General features: G+C 38.3%; 1 protein-coding gene across 1 annotated transcript in view; it reads right to left on the reverse strand.

The window, feature by feature from the left end:
• Window positions 1-16,340, reverse strand: part of LOC119410362 (CUB and sushi domain-containing protein 3) — a 416,314-nt gene that overhangs the window by 275,747 nt on the left and 124,227 nt on the right. Inside the window, exons 5-11 of the mRNA XM_037677273.1 lie at window positions 11,991-11,994; window positions 10,887-10,999; window positions 9,725-9,802; window positions 7,068-7,155; window positions 5,704-5,828; window positions 4,868-4,989; window positions 2,391-2,415 (exon numbers count right to left, since the gene is read on the reverse strand). Of these exons, the coding sequence (XP_037533201.1) occupies window positions 2,391-2,415; window positions 4,868-4,989; window positions 5,704-5,828; window positions 7,068-7,155; window positions 9,725-9,802; window positions 10,887-10,999; window positions 11,991-11,994 (555 nt within the window). The remainder of the gene's footprint in view (window positions 1-2,390; window positions 2,416-4,867; window positions 4,990-5,703; window positions 5,829-7,067; window positions 7,156-9,724; window positions 9,803-10,886; window positions 11,000-11,990; window positions 11,995-16,340) is intronic.

The following is a 16,340-nucleotide window of genomic DNA, read 5'->3' on the forward strand; positions in this document are numbered from 1 at the left end:
TTTAAGAGACTGAGCTGAAAACAGCACCTCAGACTGAGGAAGTCTCTTGGATGAGAGACGAAACGTTTCTAGATTTTTTTGCTTTGTTTTGTTTTTTGTTTTTATTGAATGTCCAGAGGACCAGATTGAACTTTCTTGGATTTTTCTACCTGGATTATTGAGCATGCATCAGGATACTTTGACTCAAAGCTAAAAATATTAAATCAGTTTACACCTTATCTTTTTTTGCACAACACAGTTCTCTACTTTGTCACTGTTTTAAGCAGCCTTCCTGTTGGTTTATGTAAATAGAGATGTTTTCTGCCACTGATCAGCTGCCAGGAGTCATCCTGCTTCTCTGACCAACAGGTTTTCCACTGAAAAATCTGGATTGCTCACATTGCTTTTGAGCTCAGATGAAAAAATAGACAATGTATTTTATTTTGTCATTCCCCATATTTGTCTTCTCATTTTAGAATGAGCACAGTGGAAATGGGTTAAACAAAAAGGGATTATTTAACTGAAAAAATAATGACAAATGACGAAAACAAATGTCAAATGAAAACAGTAAAAATCCATTTCTCCCAACATTTTGCTCAAACTGCTGCGAACTCCATTTGAGTTTGCAGGCATAATTTGCTCTTCCATGGATCATATTTCAAGAATCTGTCAGCTTGACATCCCAATGAGACTTTTTGTTTGATTCTCCAAACTGATCCTTCTGACTGCTGTCTCCTGTAGGTAATACAATCATATGTCTGACATAAAACCCTTCAAACATCTCTAACATGAAACAAAGGAATGCTGACATTCAAATAAATAATACGGGAATGTTACTTGAAGATTTCCTGTCTTTTCCATGTTCTATACATTAAACACAGCTTAAACTCTGAATGTTTTCCACTGGCTGTGACATTTAGTTTACTTACCAAGTGCCAACCTGGAAATTGGTCTTATTTGGAATATTTATTTAAACACGCCAAACCTTCTATGTCAGATGAGCGGTTTTATTAAATGAGTTTTGAGCATTACTACCAAGTAACCCACTATCTAATTTATATGAAATTCATAATGAAGCTGCTCAATTCCATAAATTCTCTTTTGATAAAATGTTGCTGGAGATTACTAAACTGTGAAAGTCAAAAACAAAAAGTAACATTTTTTGGAATGCAGGTCTGATACCAAGGGGCCCTCAGCAAGATCTATACACTGCTCAGTTCATACCATGAGTCCAGATTGGACTCCCTTAAAATGAAATGGGAAACAGACTCAGTCTGGAGAAAGATCATTAAGAACACTTACACATCCTCAATCATCCTGAGACATGCTGTAATTCAAGTCAAGGTGGTGCACAGGTTGCACTGGGCCAAAGACAAGCTGTCCAAGATCAAAACCTGGACTCCACATGTAATTGTTGTAAACAGACTCCAGCTACACTCCTGCATACATTCTGGACCTGTCCCAAACTGCAGACCTTTTGGTAATCAATTTCTGACACCTTCTCTGGGATGTGTGGCAAAACTGTACACCCATCACCACTCATCTCACTGTTTGGGGTGGTCCCTGTGAATATGTCCTTCAGCAAGTACGGGAAGGATGTGATTGCTTTTGGCTCTCTTTTAACCAGGAGACTAGTTTTGTATAATTGGAAGGACCCACACGCCCCAGCATACGTATATTAGATAAGAGAAGTGATGTAATCATATCCATCTGGAAAATAGTAAGATACACAGTAGTCCCTCGTTTAGCGTGGGGGTTTCGTAACCCCCCTCCCCCCCAAGCGATAAGTGAAAAACCACAAAGTAGGAATACAGTAGTCCAAGTTTAAGTTCAGTAAACTTTGTCATGACATGTGGCATGCTGCAATCACACTCACTCATCACCTGTTACTCCCAATCTCCCTCCTTAAATAAACAATTTAAATTTCAATACTGTAACATTTTAAATAAACAATCTATGCAACATGGATTGTTTATTTAAAATGTTACAGTATTTAAATTTAAATTGTAGAGTAGTGCAGCAGGACATCAAACCCTTCACACAGCTCTGCAGCACGGAGCAGAAATGTACGTCTTGATCATTTACACTGGAACAACTGAACATAGACGTTCTAAAATAATTCAAAATAACTAATTTTGTGATTATGATGATTTTACGATGTGACATACTTTGAATTTTAAGTTGGAAGACAAAAGTTGATCAGTGCATCTGGACAGCAAAGGGTTAACCCTTCACAAAGCTGCAGCAGGAGAAATGTTGCAGAGAAGGAGATCATGACAGGCTGCAGGAGGGAGCTTCCCCCTGCACTTGTGGGCTGCACACAGGTGCAAAAACATTTAAAATAATTTACTTTAAACAAACAATCCATGGCTCATACATCAATCAGCCAATTGTGTCATGTCCAATCTTACTTTTAAAAACCGCTATAGAGCGAGTCTGCGAAAAATGAACCGTGAAGTAGTGAGGGACTACTGTATCCTGAAGGGCTCTGTTAGAAGATTTTGGGACATGTGGCAGCCCTTTATGTTGTATGTGGAAAACTTATCAATGCTTGTGGAATTCATTTATGTATGTATGACTGATCCAGTGTGGAGGGATTTTTTGTTTTATGTTCTTTGTGTTTTATATTTTCAAAATGAAAAATGTATGAAAAGACTGATTTAAAATCAAATAACTATAAACGCCTCAAACATAAAGGGAGACAGCATCATGTTTGATCAAGGAATGCTGTAAAAGCTCAAGACTTCCCCTAAATTCATAATTCAGCTGGCTGCATGGCATAGTCTGCATTCTGATACTTTTTTGAATAATGCAGAAAATACCCCCAAAACCCAAACCAGCAAATCCAACAAGAAATAATAAACTAAAATCAAGTCACATTCAATCCCAGAAACTCTAGAATCAGGATTTGACTGAGACTGAGTTTCTACAAGCATCACTACAAACAAGGAAATCTGTTCAAAACAGTATACTAAATGAAAGCACCATCACAAATAAAATCCTTAAAGCTGCATTTAAGAGTTGCAAATTATTAATTGCCTGTCCACATTTACCCTTGAGATATCTTGGTTGGCTGTCACTGCTATATCTTTAACAAATGAACATAGTAAAGCATCACAAAAGATGTCATTTTTAATGATCAAACTGGCAGCAGCTGCTTCCGCCAATAATCATCATATTAATTTGAGACTACTGCAGAGACGTTTGCCAATGAGCCACATTATCGTTGTCTGCAGCCTGCCTGGATAAGCGATGGCAGGAAGGATGTGCTCATGACATTAGTGTCACATCTGTTGATGACAAACATGTAGGCTGCTTGCTCGTCCTTTGCCTCCCTTTTTATGGCCAGTGGGAGGACAATGTCTGCACAACATCTATGTAAAGCGGCCTCATTACGATGCACACAGAAAAAACATAATTACCATAATAACACAAATGGACCAAGTTTCGCTGCCAAGTCAAAGGCTTGTTTGTCTGGGAAAACACAGCAGCACAAAGCTATGGCACTTGCCAGTCACAGTGAGTTTTCAATAAGTCTTCACTGTTTGGTTTATTAACAGGGACCCAAATGATTGACACAACTGTGTATGTGACTCATTGCACAGAATACCAAGAGAGTCAGATTTATGCACACGTCTGCTCGTGACCATTAGGAGCCGCTCCGACTTCTGCACTCAGGGGAGAAGTTTGTTCTCATTCAGTAACTATTTCTTTTGTTAGCGCAGATGAATGAAGTGAGTCATTCAATTTCCAACAGTCGTGTCAAACAGGTAAGAACTGTAATAAAGTCCTCTGTAGCGTTGTTTACTGATAAGAAAAAGTGTCTGTGTTCTGGAGCCAGAATATATACAACCTAAGGACACCCTGCAAAACAGATGCATGCTTAAATATATTTTTAAATGTCCAATACTGACATGAATGGACCTAAATAGGGAACAAATTCTTATGCATAAAAAAACATCTCCAACATGGTCAGTGCATTGGACTCCACCACTTCAGTTTTTCTGCTACATATAAAAGACTTGGTTACAAGATTTAAGCCTTAATCTTGAAGAACAAAAATGGGACATTTTTCTTTAGTTAGTCCATAACTCTTCTATTTGTGCCCAGCATGGGCTGATTCAATGCAAACTCAAGCACAGATACTATTACACCAACCACAGACCATATAAAATCTATCCCAATCGAAAATGGGAAACAGAGAAAAAACCTGCAGACTGTAAGCACATTTCCTGTTTGTACTGGAAAGGTGGAAGCAAGTTACTGAAACAAAATGGAACAAAAGATGACTAGACGAGTTGATCATTTAAATCTATTTATGATTAACACGTCAAATTCATCAATAGGTTCCTTCATTAAATATGTAAAATTGTTTGGGGGTTTGTTCCATCATTTTATTAATATGTTAATATTAATAATATTAATATAAAATGTTAAGTTATCCAATATATAGTTTTGCAAACATTAAAAATATTACAATTTAAATGGCTGCTAGTGATGGTTTTCAGGCCTACAACGGAGTCAGAGTCAGCGAGATTTATTTGTCATACACACCACATGTGATACATAAGATGGGACGAAACATGTACGCAGGGTCCCAGTTACATCCAACAAAAACACAAATTGTAAAGAAAAATATTAGTAAGATCCGAGTCATGAACTAAGAATACACTAAACTAAGAATACACTAAACTAAGAATACACTAAACTAAGAATACACTAAACTAAGAATACACTAAACTAAGAATACACTAAGCACTAATGGTACAAAAACAATGTGCCAAAACAGTATATAAACAATAGACAACAGTTTAAAATTAATTAATTATTAAATTAGTCAGAACTACACTTACAGCATAGAGAGAGATGGAAAGAAATATTCATTTACCTTGTTGGGGTCACTGGCTGTGATGATCCACACACACTGGGAGTTACTCTCATACTGGATGGGGAAGTTTGGCGACATAAACGTCCCCGATGGTCCCTGCAGGTTTGACCCACACGTTTTCACTATTGGCAGAAGAGAAAATGAACAGTTTTATTTTACTTTACATTCCCGCTGGTGGAAAACTTACAGGCTCTTCAAATGATCAGGCGTGTGTCTGACGTCTGAAATACATGATGACAGCTTCACAACAAAACCTAACCAGAATCATAAAAATATGTTTAGTGACAAGAAGAATAAAGACACATGGTGGCCCCCACAGAGCCCTGATCTAACTAACTCCAGACTAAAACCTCTGTCTACATCGTGCAGTTGACATTTTCTTCAAGACGCCTGGAACAACTGAACAGAAGAGGTTTAGCAGTGCTAGAACAACCATTTTATTTCTGTAGTTATAGCTACAGTATCTATAAGCTTCTATACTACACAGCAGAAACTAAAGTCCTTTCCTAACACACTATAAATATTGAAGGACATGGTGCTCTCAAGGCAGAGTAATAACTTCTGCATTGTAATATCACTGAGAGTAATGTATTGTTTGCACAAGTAGTGAGAAGGTCTATTAGGTGTATTTCCGTTAATCAAATTTTAAAAGGTGCTCCAGGTATTAAGAAACACAGAAAAACTGGGGGGAAGCGTTTTGGGTTGGACGTGTGCAGCAGCAGCAGCTTTCATGCATAATTAACAGAAATGAACTTTCCTCTATCTGCATAGTGCCTATATCCAGAGGCACTGCCTTAATCAAACTGTTTTATTAGCTCCTCGCGAGCCACACTCACCCTTGCAGACGGGCCTGTGGTCGCTCCAAGCTGCGAAGACTTCGGCTACGCGTTGGCAGATAATCGTTTTGGAACCTTGCAGCACATGGTCCTCATCGCAGGTAAATTGAGCAGTTGCTCCGATGCTGTGGAGATAACAAATACCATTAGCAGCAGAAAAAGGCAATCAATTTTTCAAAGATGACTCCAGATGAAATACCAAATTCTTTATTTATTTCACGTCACTCACGGATATACTCGGAACAAAACCGAGGCATGCAACGACACCTCAGTGTTTACTTAGATCTAAAACTTTCTGGATCCTATCACAGATCAGTGTACAAATTTGGTAACACTTTACAATAAGGTACACAAAATTTGATTAACTACTAGAGAACGCCTCAGGAACTAATCAGGAACAAATGAGGAGTTAATAGGTAGTTAACCAGTACCTACTGGGGAACGCACAGCCAAGCCTTATTAAGGGACTACTGGTTAGTTACCTTGTAAACAAAGAGGAACTAATCAAGAACTAATGGGTAGTTAACATGGAAACCAAAGAGAAACTAATCAGGAGCTAATGAGTAGTTCACCAGTACTTACTGAGGAACACACAGCCAAGCCTTATTAGGGGACTACTGGTTAGTTACCTTGTAAACAAAAGGGAACTAATTAAGTACTAATGGGTAGTTATCAAAGAAAATAAAGAGGAACAAATCAGGAACTACTGGGTAATAAAATCAGTAAACAATAGGAAACAGGTTTTTGACAATTACGAGATGTGACCTCACTGGTGCAGGGTTTAGAACCTACGTGGAGAATTTCTCCTCTGTTTCTGTGGTGACAAACCAGTAGTCCCCGAATAAGGCTTGGCTGTGTGTTCCCCAGTAAGTACTGCTGAACTACCCATTAGCTCCTGATTAATTCCTCTTTGGTTTTCTTGGTAACTACTCATTAGTTCTTGATTAGTTCCTTGTCATTTACAAGGTAACTAACCAGTAGTCCCCTAATAAGGCTTGACTGTGTGTTCCCCAGTAAGTACTGGTTAACTACTCATTAGTTCCTGATTTGTTCCTTAGGTGTTCCATAGTAGTTAACCAAATGTTGTGTTATTTATTATTATTGTAAAGTGTTACCACAAATTGTTCTCTCTTCAGGGGCTTTGATCATAAAAATAACTTACATCTGATCATTTAACAGAAATCGTTATCATCTTCTAGATTAAACTGAATTTAATATTTGTTGCATAAACAAACATTTTAATATTTCAGGCTGACATCTTTAGACTGGACACAGTCCTGCTAATAATACCACTAAACGTATCACCGCTATCCTCCTTGAATTTATGTATGCAGTTCATTTCAGATAAAAAGCAGCAAACTAACCTGAAGTCAGAACCGATCCGTTTGCCGTTCTCCGGCTCCCCCGGGTCAGGACAGTAGTTAGACACCTGTTTGACCCCCCCTTCATTCACTGAGCACAAGAAAAGACAAACATGAGCCGCACAGATTTGTCAGAACTCTGTCGATTTGGAAAACACCCCGGATAAATATAGTTCTGCTGGGGTTGAGGAACGAAACAGACATCATCTCTGAATGTAAGACAGTGATTTGGCAGCGCTGTAGTGAATTTACACATCTTTGGGGAAAGAGTGAGTGCCAAGCTTAAATGAAACACTCAAACCTGAGCTAACAAAGAAAAATCTACCTGAGGCACACAGGAGATTGAATAACCTTGAGTTATTGATTGCTGGAGCAACAAAAATCATTCAGCCAGACTTTTCACATATAGTAATAATTTAGTTGACTCGATAAAACCTTGGAGATACTGTTTAAATTGAGCATTGTCATGTGGGTGTAGACAGGTGGCTAAAACCCAAAAAATACTTTAACAACCTCATCGTCCCTAAATTATTATGGAATGGATTGTATAAACATGTCATTTCATATTTATTTTTAAAATATACTTAAGGTTTATGCAATGCTTTTCTGAAGAGAGGAGCATCACCGGCACACGGTTTGTTGTTGACTTCTTTCAGAAAGTTCATAAGCTCTGAACCTAATTTTTGCGAGTTATAATGCAGTTATGAGTTCAATTATAGGCAATAAATCCTCAAAGCTTCTGAAGCATCCCTCGTATAGCATTTTAATGATATACAGCATTGTCTCGTGGAGAAGATTACAGCCCTCTGCATTATTCATGTTTCCATGGAGTGTTGAATCTATGAGGCATAAGGTAATAAAGATTACAACCTGTTATCATCCCAGTCTTTAGCACTCTGCTGAGTTAAAGGGAACTGTGCTCCAGATTTATGGTAATGACACAGCTCCCCGAGCTATTAGAATGCTTTCTGTTTTGTTTGAAGTGTACACAAATCACCTGACAAGTGAGTGGTCATTCAACCTTGACTACTGCCACGTGTGGGTTTCACTCACATAAGTCAATCTGTTCCCTAAACAGTACAAACTGAGATGGGTGGGGCTGGGGTGTACAGGCCAACTAACACTTGTCAAATTTATCTACAAACGCAAGCAGTGCGCTGATGTCCCGCGTTGCTGAGGGATTTGAATAGTGAATGTCTGTAGTTTTCAAGATTAGTGTTTTTCTGGACTGAAATTGAACAGGGAATGCAAGTGAACCTTAATGTTTTAATGAAGGATGTTCAAGTGGGAGTTACACTGTGGAGAAGAACAGAGGGAGGTTTTTTTCATTTACTTGTCCAAGGCAGCGCAGAGTGACAGATCCTGGTGACTGGAGGGATCAGTTTTATCCACCACCAGGAGCAATGGTGGAGCCAGGGGGTGGCCACTGGAGGCCTTGTACACTTCAGATTAATCTTCAGCCACCCCAAGGCTACCCCAGTTATTTAGTGAAACTATACTTTTAAGTATGATAACAACTAGAAAGTATACTGTAGTTCCCTCAAATGATCGGGGTAACTGGTTTACATATGCATTAGTCCCTGACTTACTGCAGGGGTTACGTTCCAGACACCTTTGCAATAGGTGAATATCCGCAAAGTAGGAATGTTATATTTATTTTAGTATTTATAAACATTTTAAGTTATAAACCTTTCCCACACTCTTGCAATGTTCTTAACAATGTTCTAAACTCTCTAAACGCTCTAAAAGAGCACAGCTAAAGAGAGGAGAAAGACTGATGCTACGGATACTGCGCCAATCGGACTGGCCATCGGGAGAACCAGGACATTTCCCGGTGGCCTGGCCCACTCAGTGATCGCCGAGGGGGACTAAAGGCTCAGCTCTGGTCATGTTTGATTATTTTAAAGAAACAATCTATGTCACTCATGTGGTTCACGCAGGTATAAGATACACCCTCCCCCCGCCCCCTCCTTTCTCTTTCTGAGGCTGTCTGTCCCAGCAGAGCAGAAACACACAACAGGTGGGCATGCAACCTGTTGTGTGTCTCTGCTCTGCTGGGACAGACAGCCTCAGAAAGAGAAAGGTGGGGGCGGGGTGGGGTCTGTCTTTCCCCATCGCCAATTGTGCGTCACATACAATCTCATGTTGAAAACTTGCAAATGAGTGAGTCCATGAAAGTCAAACTGCAAAATATCTGGAGACTACTATATAAGGTGGCCATCTTGAATTTTGACATCACAATCCAATTTTTGACAGTGGACTTTGTTACGCCTAGATGCAGCCACACACTAAAATGGATGGTACGTCCCTTATTTTTCAAAGTTATCATGCTCACAACATGCACAGATGAATGGACGAACTGCATTTCCAATTCCCCCTCTTCCCTCTGTGACAAGGGACAATAACTAGGTCTGTTTTAGCCGTGACAATTTCTGTCAAGACAAGAAGTCAAGGACAGCAGGGGAAGAAGGACATCAGAAAGAAAAAGCGACTGCACTTCTGCAAAATCTAGTACTGTAGCTTAATGCCTTTAACTAACCATGAAGCAAAGAAACCGACAGAAATAAAAAAGACCCAGAACACAAGCCTTGAATAAACAAAAAAATAAAAAATGTGTATAAACAATAAAAACAGTTGCATAAGAAAAATAAAAGACTTACTTAAAGACAGTTTGTTAGTGTTGTCCTTTCCTGGTAATAATTTTACGCCTCTGGATTTAAGCTCTCCAGAGCTTTTCACTGGTTGAAAGCAATGGAAAGAGTTCATTAGATATAAAAGAAGGTACAGTATTAGATTGAGAAGATACAGTACAAATGTTTCTTTCTCTTTGAAAAAATTGGCTCTGCTGACTAATAAACTGCTATGTATAAAATGATGGCTAATGGCTATGTATAAAAACTACCAAACACGCATCCTTGTTAAAGCTGTTCTCACACACTTCAATACGGTTTTTATTGTCTGCTTAACAGTTTAACGACTGGATGGCAAAAGCAGATTAGAAAGTTAAGGGAACTCAAAAAGCATCCCAAAAACGGCAACACGACATGTTTTGATAGGGTCTAATCAAACCCAGCAGGGGCCAGATTGGAGACAAAAACTAAGGGATGTAAGACGATGTCATCAACAACAGAACAGCCAAAAGCAGTAAACGATGCATCGAGCAAAAACAAAGGGATGGGAGTTTCAAAACACTGGGACACTGTTGGTCAAATAATTAGGTCAAGCTGTTATGCACAATTAGACTGTTAAATAATTAATTGACTGTAATTTTATTTGTTCAAATGCAAAATAAGTCTGCCAAGTGCACCTCTGCTTGAACATCTGCCAATGAAAGTGCAAAATAACCATCAATGCCCAGCAACACACAGCCAGAGATGAGAGGCAGTTTTTTTGTTTTGTTCATGTTAGTAGGTCCCAGAGTTTTCAGTGCACATACAAGCTACTGAGAGACTTTTAAATCTGTTTATGGTCATGTTTAAGGTTTTATGTCTGGCTTTGACGCAGCATGACTCACCTAAAGTCATAACAGTTAACATCAGTGTAAAGGATTATTAAGTTTATTGAGATTTACTGTTTTTGTAGAAAGGGTAAATTAAATCCAGTATTTACCTAACAAATATTTGATTAACAAGGTCGTGGTTTTAAGCAGAAAAAAAAATCCTTTGTGCGTGCTGCAGAAGGCGTTAGTCAAACTGTTAAATATTCAGTTTACAACGATCAAAAACGTGTTTTCTAATTAGGCTTCAGAGTGTTTCTTTTATGATGATTCTTTCTGTTTTAAGTCGGGGTATTTTATTAAGTCATGCAAATGAAGTGCCTTACCTTGATACTGAGCCCTGAAGCCTTTGTGGCGGTGGTTGCTCTCCGTTACAAAATGCAGCCGCAGCCAGTTTTTGTTGCTGATGATTGGTGCTGGAATATTCATTCCTGTCAACCTGAGTGTGAAAAATTAAACATAACAAAAGACATATCATTGTTTTATTGTTTGTTTGTTTGTTTGCTTGAAACCTATTTAGACCCTGTGTACAAGACAACCTCTGAAAACAGTTTTTCTGTGTTTATGGGGGCAGATAAACTACAAAGAAGAATAGTTTATGCGGCTCTGCTGTAGTTTCCATGCCAGCCAGTGTTGCCAGATAAGAAAATATTTATTATTGCACTGTCATTTTTAAATTATTGTATTGTGACCCTAACTCTCATACGTGCTGAGTGAGGGTGCTGTAAGATGAGGTGTGTTCTGTGTTTGGTGAATATGTGCACAGATAAGAAAGGGGTAAATAAAAGGCATTCATGTTTTGTCTGGCAACCCTGATGTCAGGCTCAGCTGCATGCAGTGTCTGCATGATCATAGTTACATCCAAACTGGAAAATCCCTTTGGACCCAGGTTGTTGGTTTGCTCCTACATGCGAAAAAAGATGAGTAGCACAAAAAATGCTCTGCTCTCTGCTATTTATTGTAACTGTTGTTAGAGCATTTCAACTTGGGACTGCAACTGCATGTATGACTTCACAACTGTGGAGTATTTCATACCGCAGCAGGTGTTTTCCCTGAAAACCTCTATTCTGGGATCAGGACTCTGAAACTTTTGGTTCCAGAAGGAACAGTGATTATTGTTGTGTACATAAATGATCGAACCACATCAGAAAATCTGTGGTTTCACTCAAAAAACACATTGTGTAAACAAGGCCTATGGTTGCCACGGTCATTATTACACCGAAGGCTACAGCAATAATATTTTTGCGTGTGTGTGTGTATGTGTGTGTGTGTGTGTGTGTGTTTATTTGTCTGTTGCATCAGCAAAATATATCATGGAGCAGTGGACAGGTGTAATGAAACTGTCACAAAGCTGAAAGCAATCATTGGATTTTCATCTACACTGATCACCATTTAAGGTCAAATTAATTCAAAATGGCCACCACAGTTACACAACTGCAGCAAACACAAAAATCGCCACAACCATTGATATAAACTCTGTTCATCTGTTAGCAAAATGTCTCATAAACCACTGGAGGAAAATAGTAAAACTCTGAAGGTAAAAGTTGGATTTACATCAAAAACTCTATGTCTTTTGGAGTCAGCTCATTTGAAGATGGTCACCACAGCTAATCAATCTTAGACAACACAAAAACACATATAACTTTGTCAATTTTACTGATATTTACAGAGCTGTGTTTAGTATGGTTGTAGCTGAGAGTCATTCACACAAGCTCTTGCGATCTTAGATGAGGCTTCACATTCGACCCCTCTGACATGAAAGATGTCAGGCAGTGCATATCAGAGACCACCAGATCATAAAAGGACAATAATATATAAACACACGCTTTAAAACATACCAGGGTAAATAAAAGTACATTCAAATATAAAAACAGACCCTTAAATTAACTCATCTAGAAAGTTTTTGATAACAGTTTTCTAAAACTAGTGTTTCTAAGGATGTTTTCACACCTGATAGTCCGTCAGACTCGGTTCGGTTAGGGACCAAATTCAGAACATTTGTTACATTTTCAGCTGCTGTGGTTTGCATTCACGCTGCACTAAGTCAGTCGAGCCAACCTGTTCCACCCCGTGCCTGTGGTGGCGCTGCACCAAGAACTACTGAAGGAAACAACACAAAAACCTCTGAAAAAGACACTTCTTCTTCTTCTTCTTCTTCTGGAAATAAAAACAAAAACGGAGTGGCGTCAAATTTTAGGATTTCTGTTTTGTCATTGTTCAACAATGGACTCAGCATGAGCAAGCAGAATATGAGGCAGAAGACCATGGAGAATGTTGTTCTTTACACTAGGCGTCTGACGGCTACGTATGAGGTAAGAGAAATGCTTGTTTGTTTTTGTTGTATTTACCCAGAATGCCCTGCGCTATAGTCCACTTCCTGCTTTTGGAGCGGTCTCCAGCCCTCTTGCATTCATACCAACCATTCAAGGTTGCTTCAACCAGACTGAGATCTAGGTTTTTTTGCAGACCAGCGTTCGTTTTTTGGCCCACATCAGAGTTTGATTGCGCATTCACACCTCCTCAAACAAACCGGACTTTCTAGGCAAACGGACTAGAGTTTGATTAAAGCGGACTAAACAGGGCTGGTGTGAATGCACCCTAAAAAAATAACAATCCAATATAAAAATGTCAGAAAAGCTCAAATATCATGGAAATCCATTCTGCACCCTGAAGGTAATTAAAAGAAAATTGGAAGTCCTATAAGTAGAGAGAGCCATGATGACTGTCAAAAGAAGCAATGCCTAATTTTATGTATAAACTTTAAGACCTTTAAAATATGTGGAAATAAAAAGACCAGAACAATTTTAGAAACCGTACACATCAAAAAGGTTGTGTATTTCATCATCATACTGTGTGGAACATTTTGCAGTTAACATCCTGGTGCATGCTCAATAATCCATGTACAAATATCTAAACAAGTTAAGTCAGGTCCTCTGGACGTCAAGATGACCTGACTTAACCTTTTTTTAGATTTTGCAGTTAAATCTCCCTGAATTATTAAACCTAAATAGTAATTCAACAATGTTCAGTCAGGTCATCTGGATGGTTTATTTTTAGTGCTGAGACGTTTCGTGTTGGATTGAAGAAGTCTGTTGGATGATGGACGAAACATCTCAAACCGTCCAGATGACCCGACTGAACATTGTTGGATTTTATACCTGGATCATTGAGCATGAACTTTGTTCAAATAGTGATTGTGTAAAAACTGTTAAAAAGTCTCATTTAAACTCTGAAAGGCGTAAAGAATGCCTGAACCTTAAAGCTCCTAAAAGTGCTGATTTTCTCATTTGTTTTGCCAATACCCCATTGTTGTGTGTATGAACACGTTTCAGGGGTTTTGGCAGTTTTAGTTTTCGCAGTACAATGCCCTGCTGCCAAAAGTTATGGCACTCATTTGATGAATTTTGTGTAGGGTTTTCTAAAGCTGTGGGAGGAGTAGCTAATTAAAAATTGCGACAGAAAGGGAAGATTACGGCGGGGAAAGTAATAAACGTGTTTGAATGCTTATCCGTTTCTCCTATAAAACGTTGTGTAAATTAAAGATGATGGCGTAAGTACAAGCTTCCAAACATGGCTTCAGGTTCTGATCCACACATAGTAAGTAGCTTTTGTAGTTCTTTTTCTTGGAAAATCATTTCTGGAAAGAAGTTTGTGCTTGCATGTATAAAAAAAAAAATGTTAGCAAGATTTTAGAAAGCAGATGGCACAGAGGAAAATGACTTGTTTATCTTGGATGTTGTGTACGCATGCGATAAGAGTTTGTCGAAACAGTTGTGTTTGGCTCAGAGCTGTGCCTCCATATTTCTGCCTGGTTATAGATCAGAAGTCTTACACAGCCTCTGTGTAGCTGCAGCAGCAGAAATATTTTACAGTCACAGAGGTTTACAGTTGCCGGGGGCCTCCTCATTTGTTGGACAAATTTTCATTTTTTTCTGATCCTTCCATTCCTAACACTGTCGTGTCATACCACAATCAATAGACCAATGTCATTGTAGATTTTAACCAGAGAACTGGGACAGGCAGCAAAATTGCACAGAGCGACTGAGCATGCAAAAAGCAAGAAATAAAAAATAAAACCCATCACATCTTGTCAGTGTGTGACATCTGTTGACTCTTTTGTTGTGTGTTTAAGCACTTTAAAAGTTTATTTTTCTTCATAATGCATTTGGCATTTACCTTCGAGCCACCTTGGGAACGAAGTTGCAAAATAAAAATAAAAGAACTGAAAACGGCAGTTTACAAAAGGAGACAGTGATGGAGCAAAAACAAAGAGCAAGGACTGACTTTTTCAGTCCACGGCTATTTCGAAACCAACAAAATCATTCTTCAGTCTACATGACATTTGATGTCTATGTATTTTAGTTACTAATGCTCCCTCACATTTGAATTTTGAACTATATTACCTCAGAGTGTAACATACTGTCAAATGTAGAGTAATGTATGGTTCATTTTTAATTGATGAGCAAACTGAATGCAGTTTTTGAATAGTAACTTGTTGAGGTCTAGATTATCCATCACAAAAGGTAGAGAATGGCAGCTCCTGAAGCGGAGTTAAAAGGTAATTAATTCCCACATAAAACTGACCTTTCTTCTCATTGCATAATTGATAAAATGATAATAACAACAAAATACAAGCAGAATGAAAAATAGAGCTGATGTCCGGGAGCTGCAGACACTGCCTGCGTGATTCTTGGAAGTGAGACAAATTTTCACAAGAGAACTTCTTCCAAGTCTCAATGAAAAGGAATCAATATGAGTAAGTTGTTCAAGGCCACTGGAGGTGAATTTATTTTGTTACAAAGGCAAATGCAGCAGAATAAGGTAAGCATGATCCTACATCAATAGCAAATAAAATCTTAACGATGCCTTACAGTACAGTACATTGATGCCACTGCGGCAAACAGCTGGACAAAGACTGTGAAAAAAGCAGCCTCCAGAAGAAAAGACAAAAGAAACACAGCAAACATTTGCCAGAGATTGTCACATATAGGTGGCAAGATGTCTTTTGAACATTTCAGGAAGAATAGTCATTTTCAAATCACTCCCTCCAGCTGGTGCTCAGTAGGAATACACACTCATGAAAACAAATATGCTCACAGGCAAAAGCCATCAGAGAGAAATACACCATCTTATGCCAGTTTAAGATTTGAGTCCACATTTTTTTATTAAACATAACATGTATTGTGTCAGAAAAGATGGACGGTAACTGCCAAGAACATATTTTTAACAGAATTTCTGTCATCAAACATTTGCATTTTGTGATACTGCCCATCCAAACCATCAACACATTGCTAGATCCCAACCAGACTGTTCAAAGAGGTGTTCCCCTTAATTAAGATCCCCCGCTTGGATCTGTTTAATCTGTCTTTAATGAATGGTTATATGAAACAAGGCTTTAAGGTTACTGTAATCAAAGTTTTATATTAAAAACCTCATCTTGATATAGGAGATATGACCATTTATAGACCAAAGCTCAATATTTCATTTATCTTAGAAGTTAGAGAAAATATTAGCAAAATAATTTTGTGAAGATTTAGACAGAAGTAAACAATCTGTTTGTGGAGTTTCAGTCAGAGTTTGGAGTCCATCATAGTACAGAAACAGTACTGCTGAAAGTTACTGATACTATTCCCATGACGTCAGACAGTGGACGTGTGTCCATAATTGTCCGTTTCAACATGTGACTTGTATCTTTTTAGACTGTAAACATACTTACTAGGAAAAAGCTAAATCATATTAATTATATATATATATATATATGTATATATATATATATATAA

This window comes from Nematolebias whitei, chromosome 5 (assembly GCF_014905685.2).
Source record: "Nematolebias whitei isolate Nwh7 chromosome 5, NemWhi1, whole genome shotgun sequence".
NCBI lineage: Eukaryota > Metazoa > Chordata > Actinopteri > Cyprinodontiformes > Rivulidae > Nematolebias > Nematolebias whitei.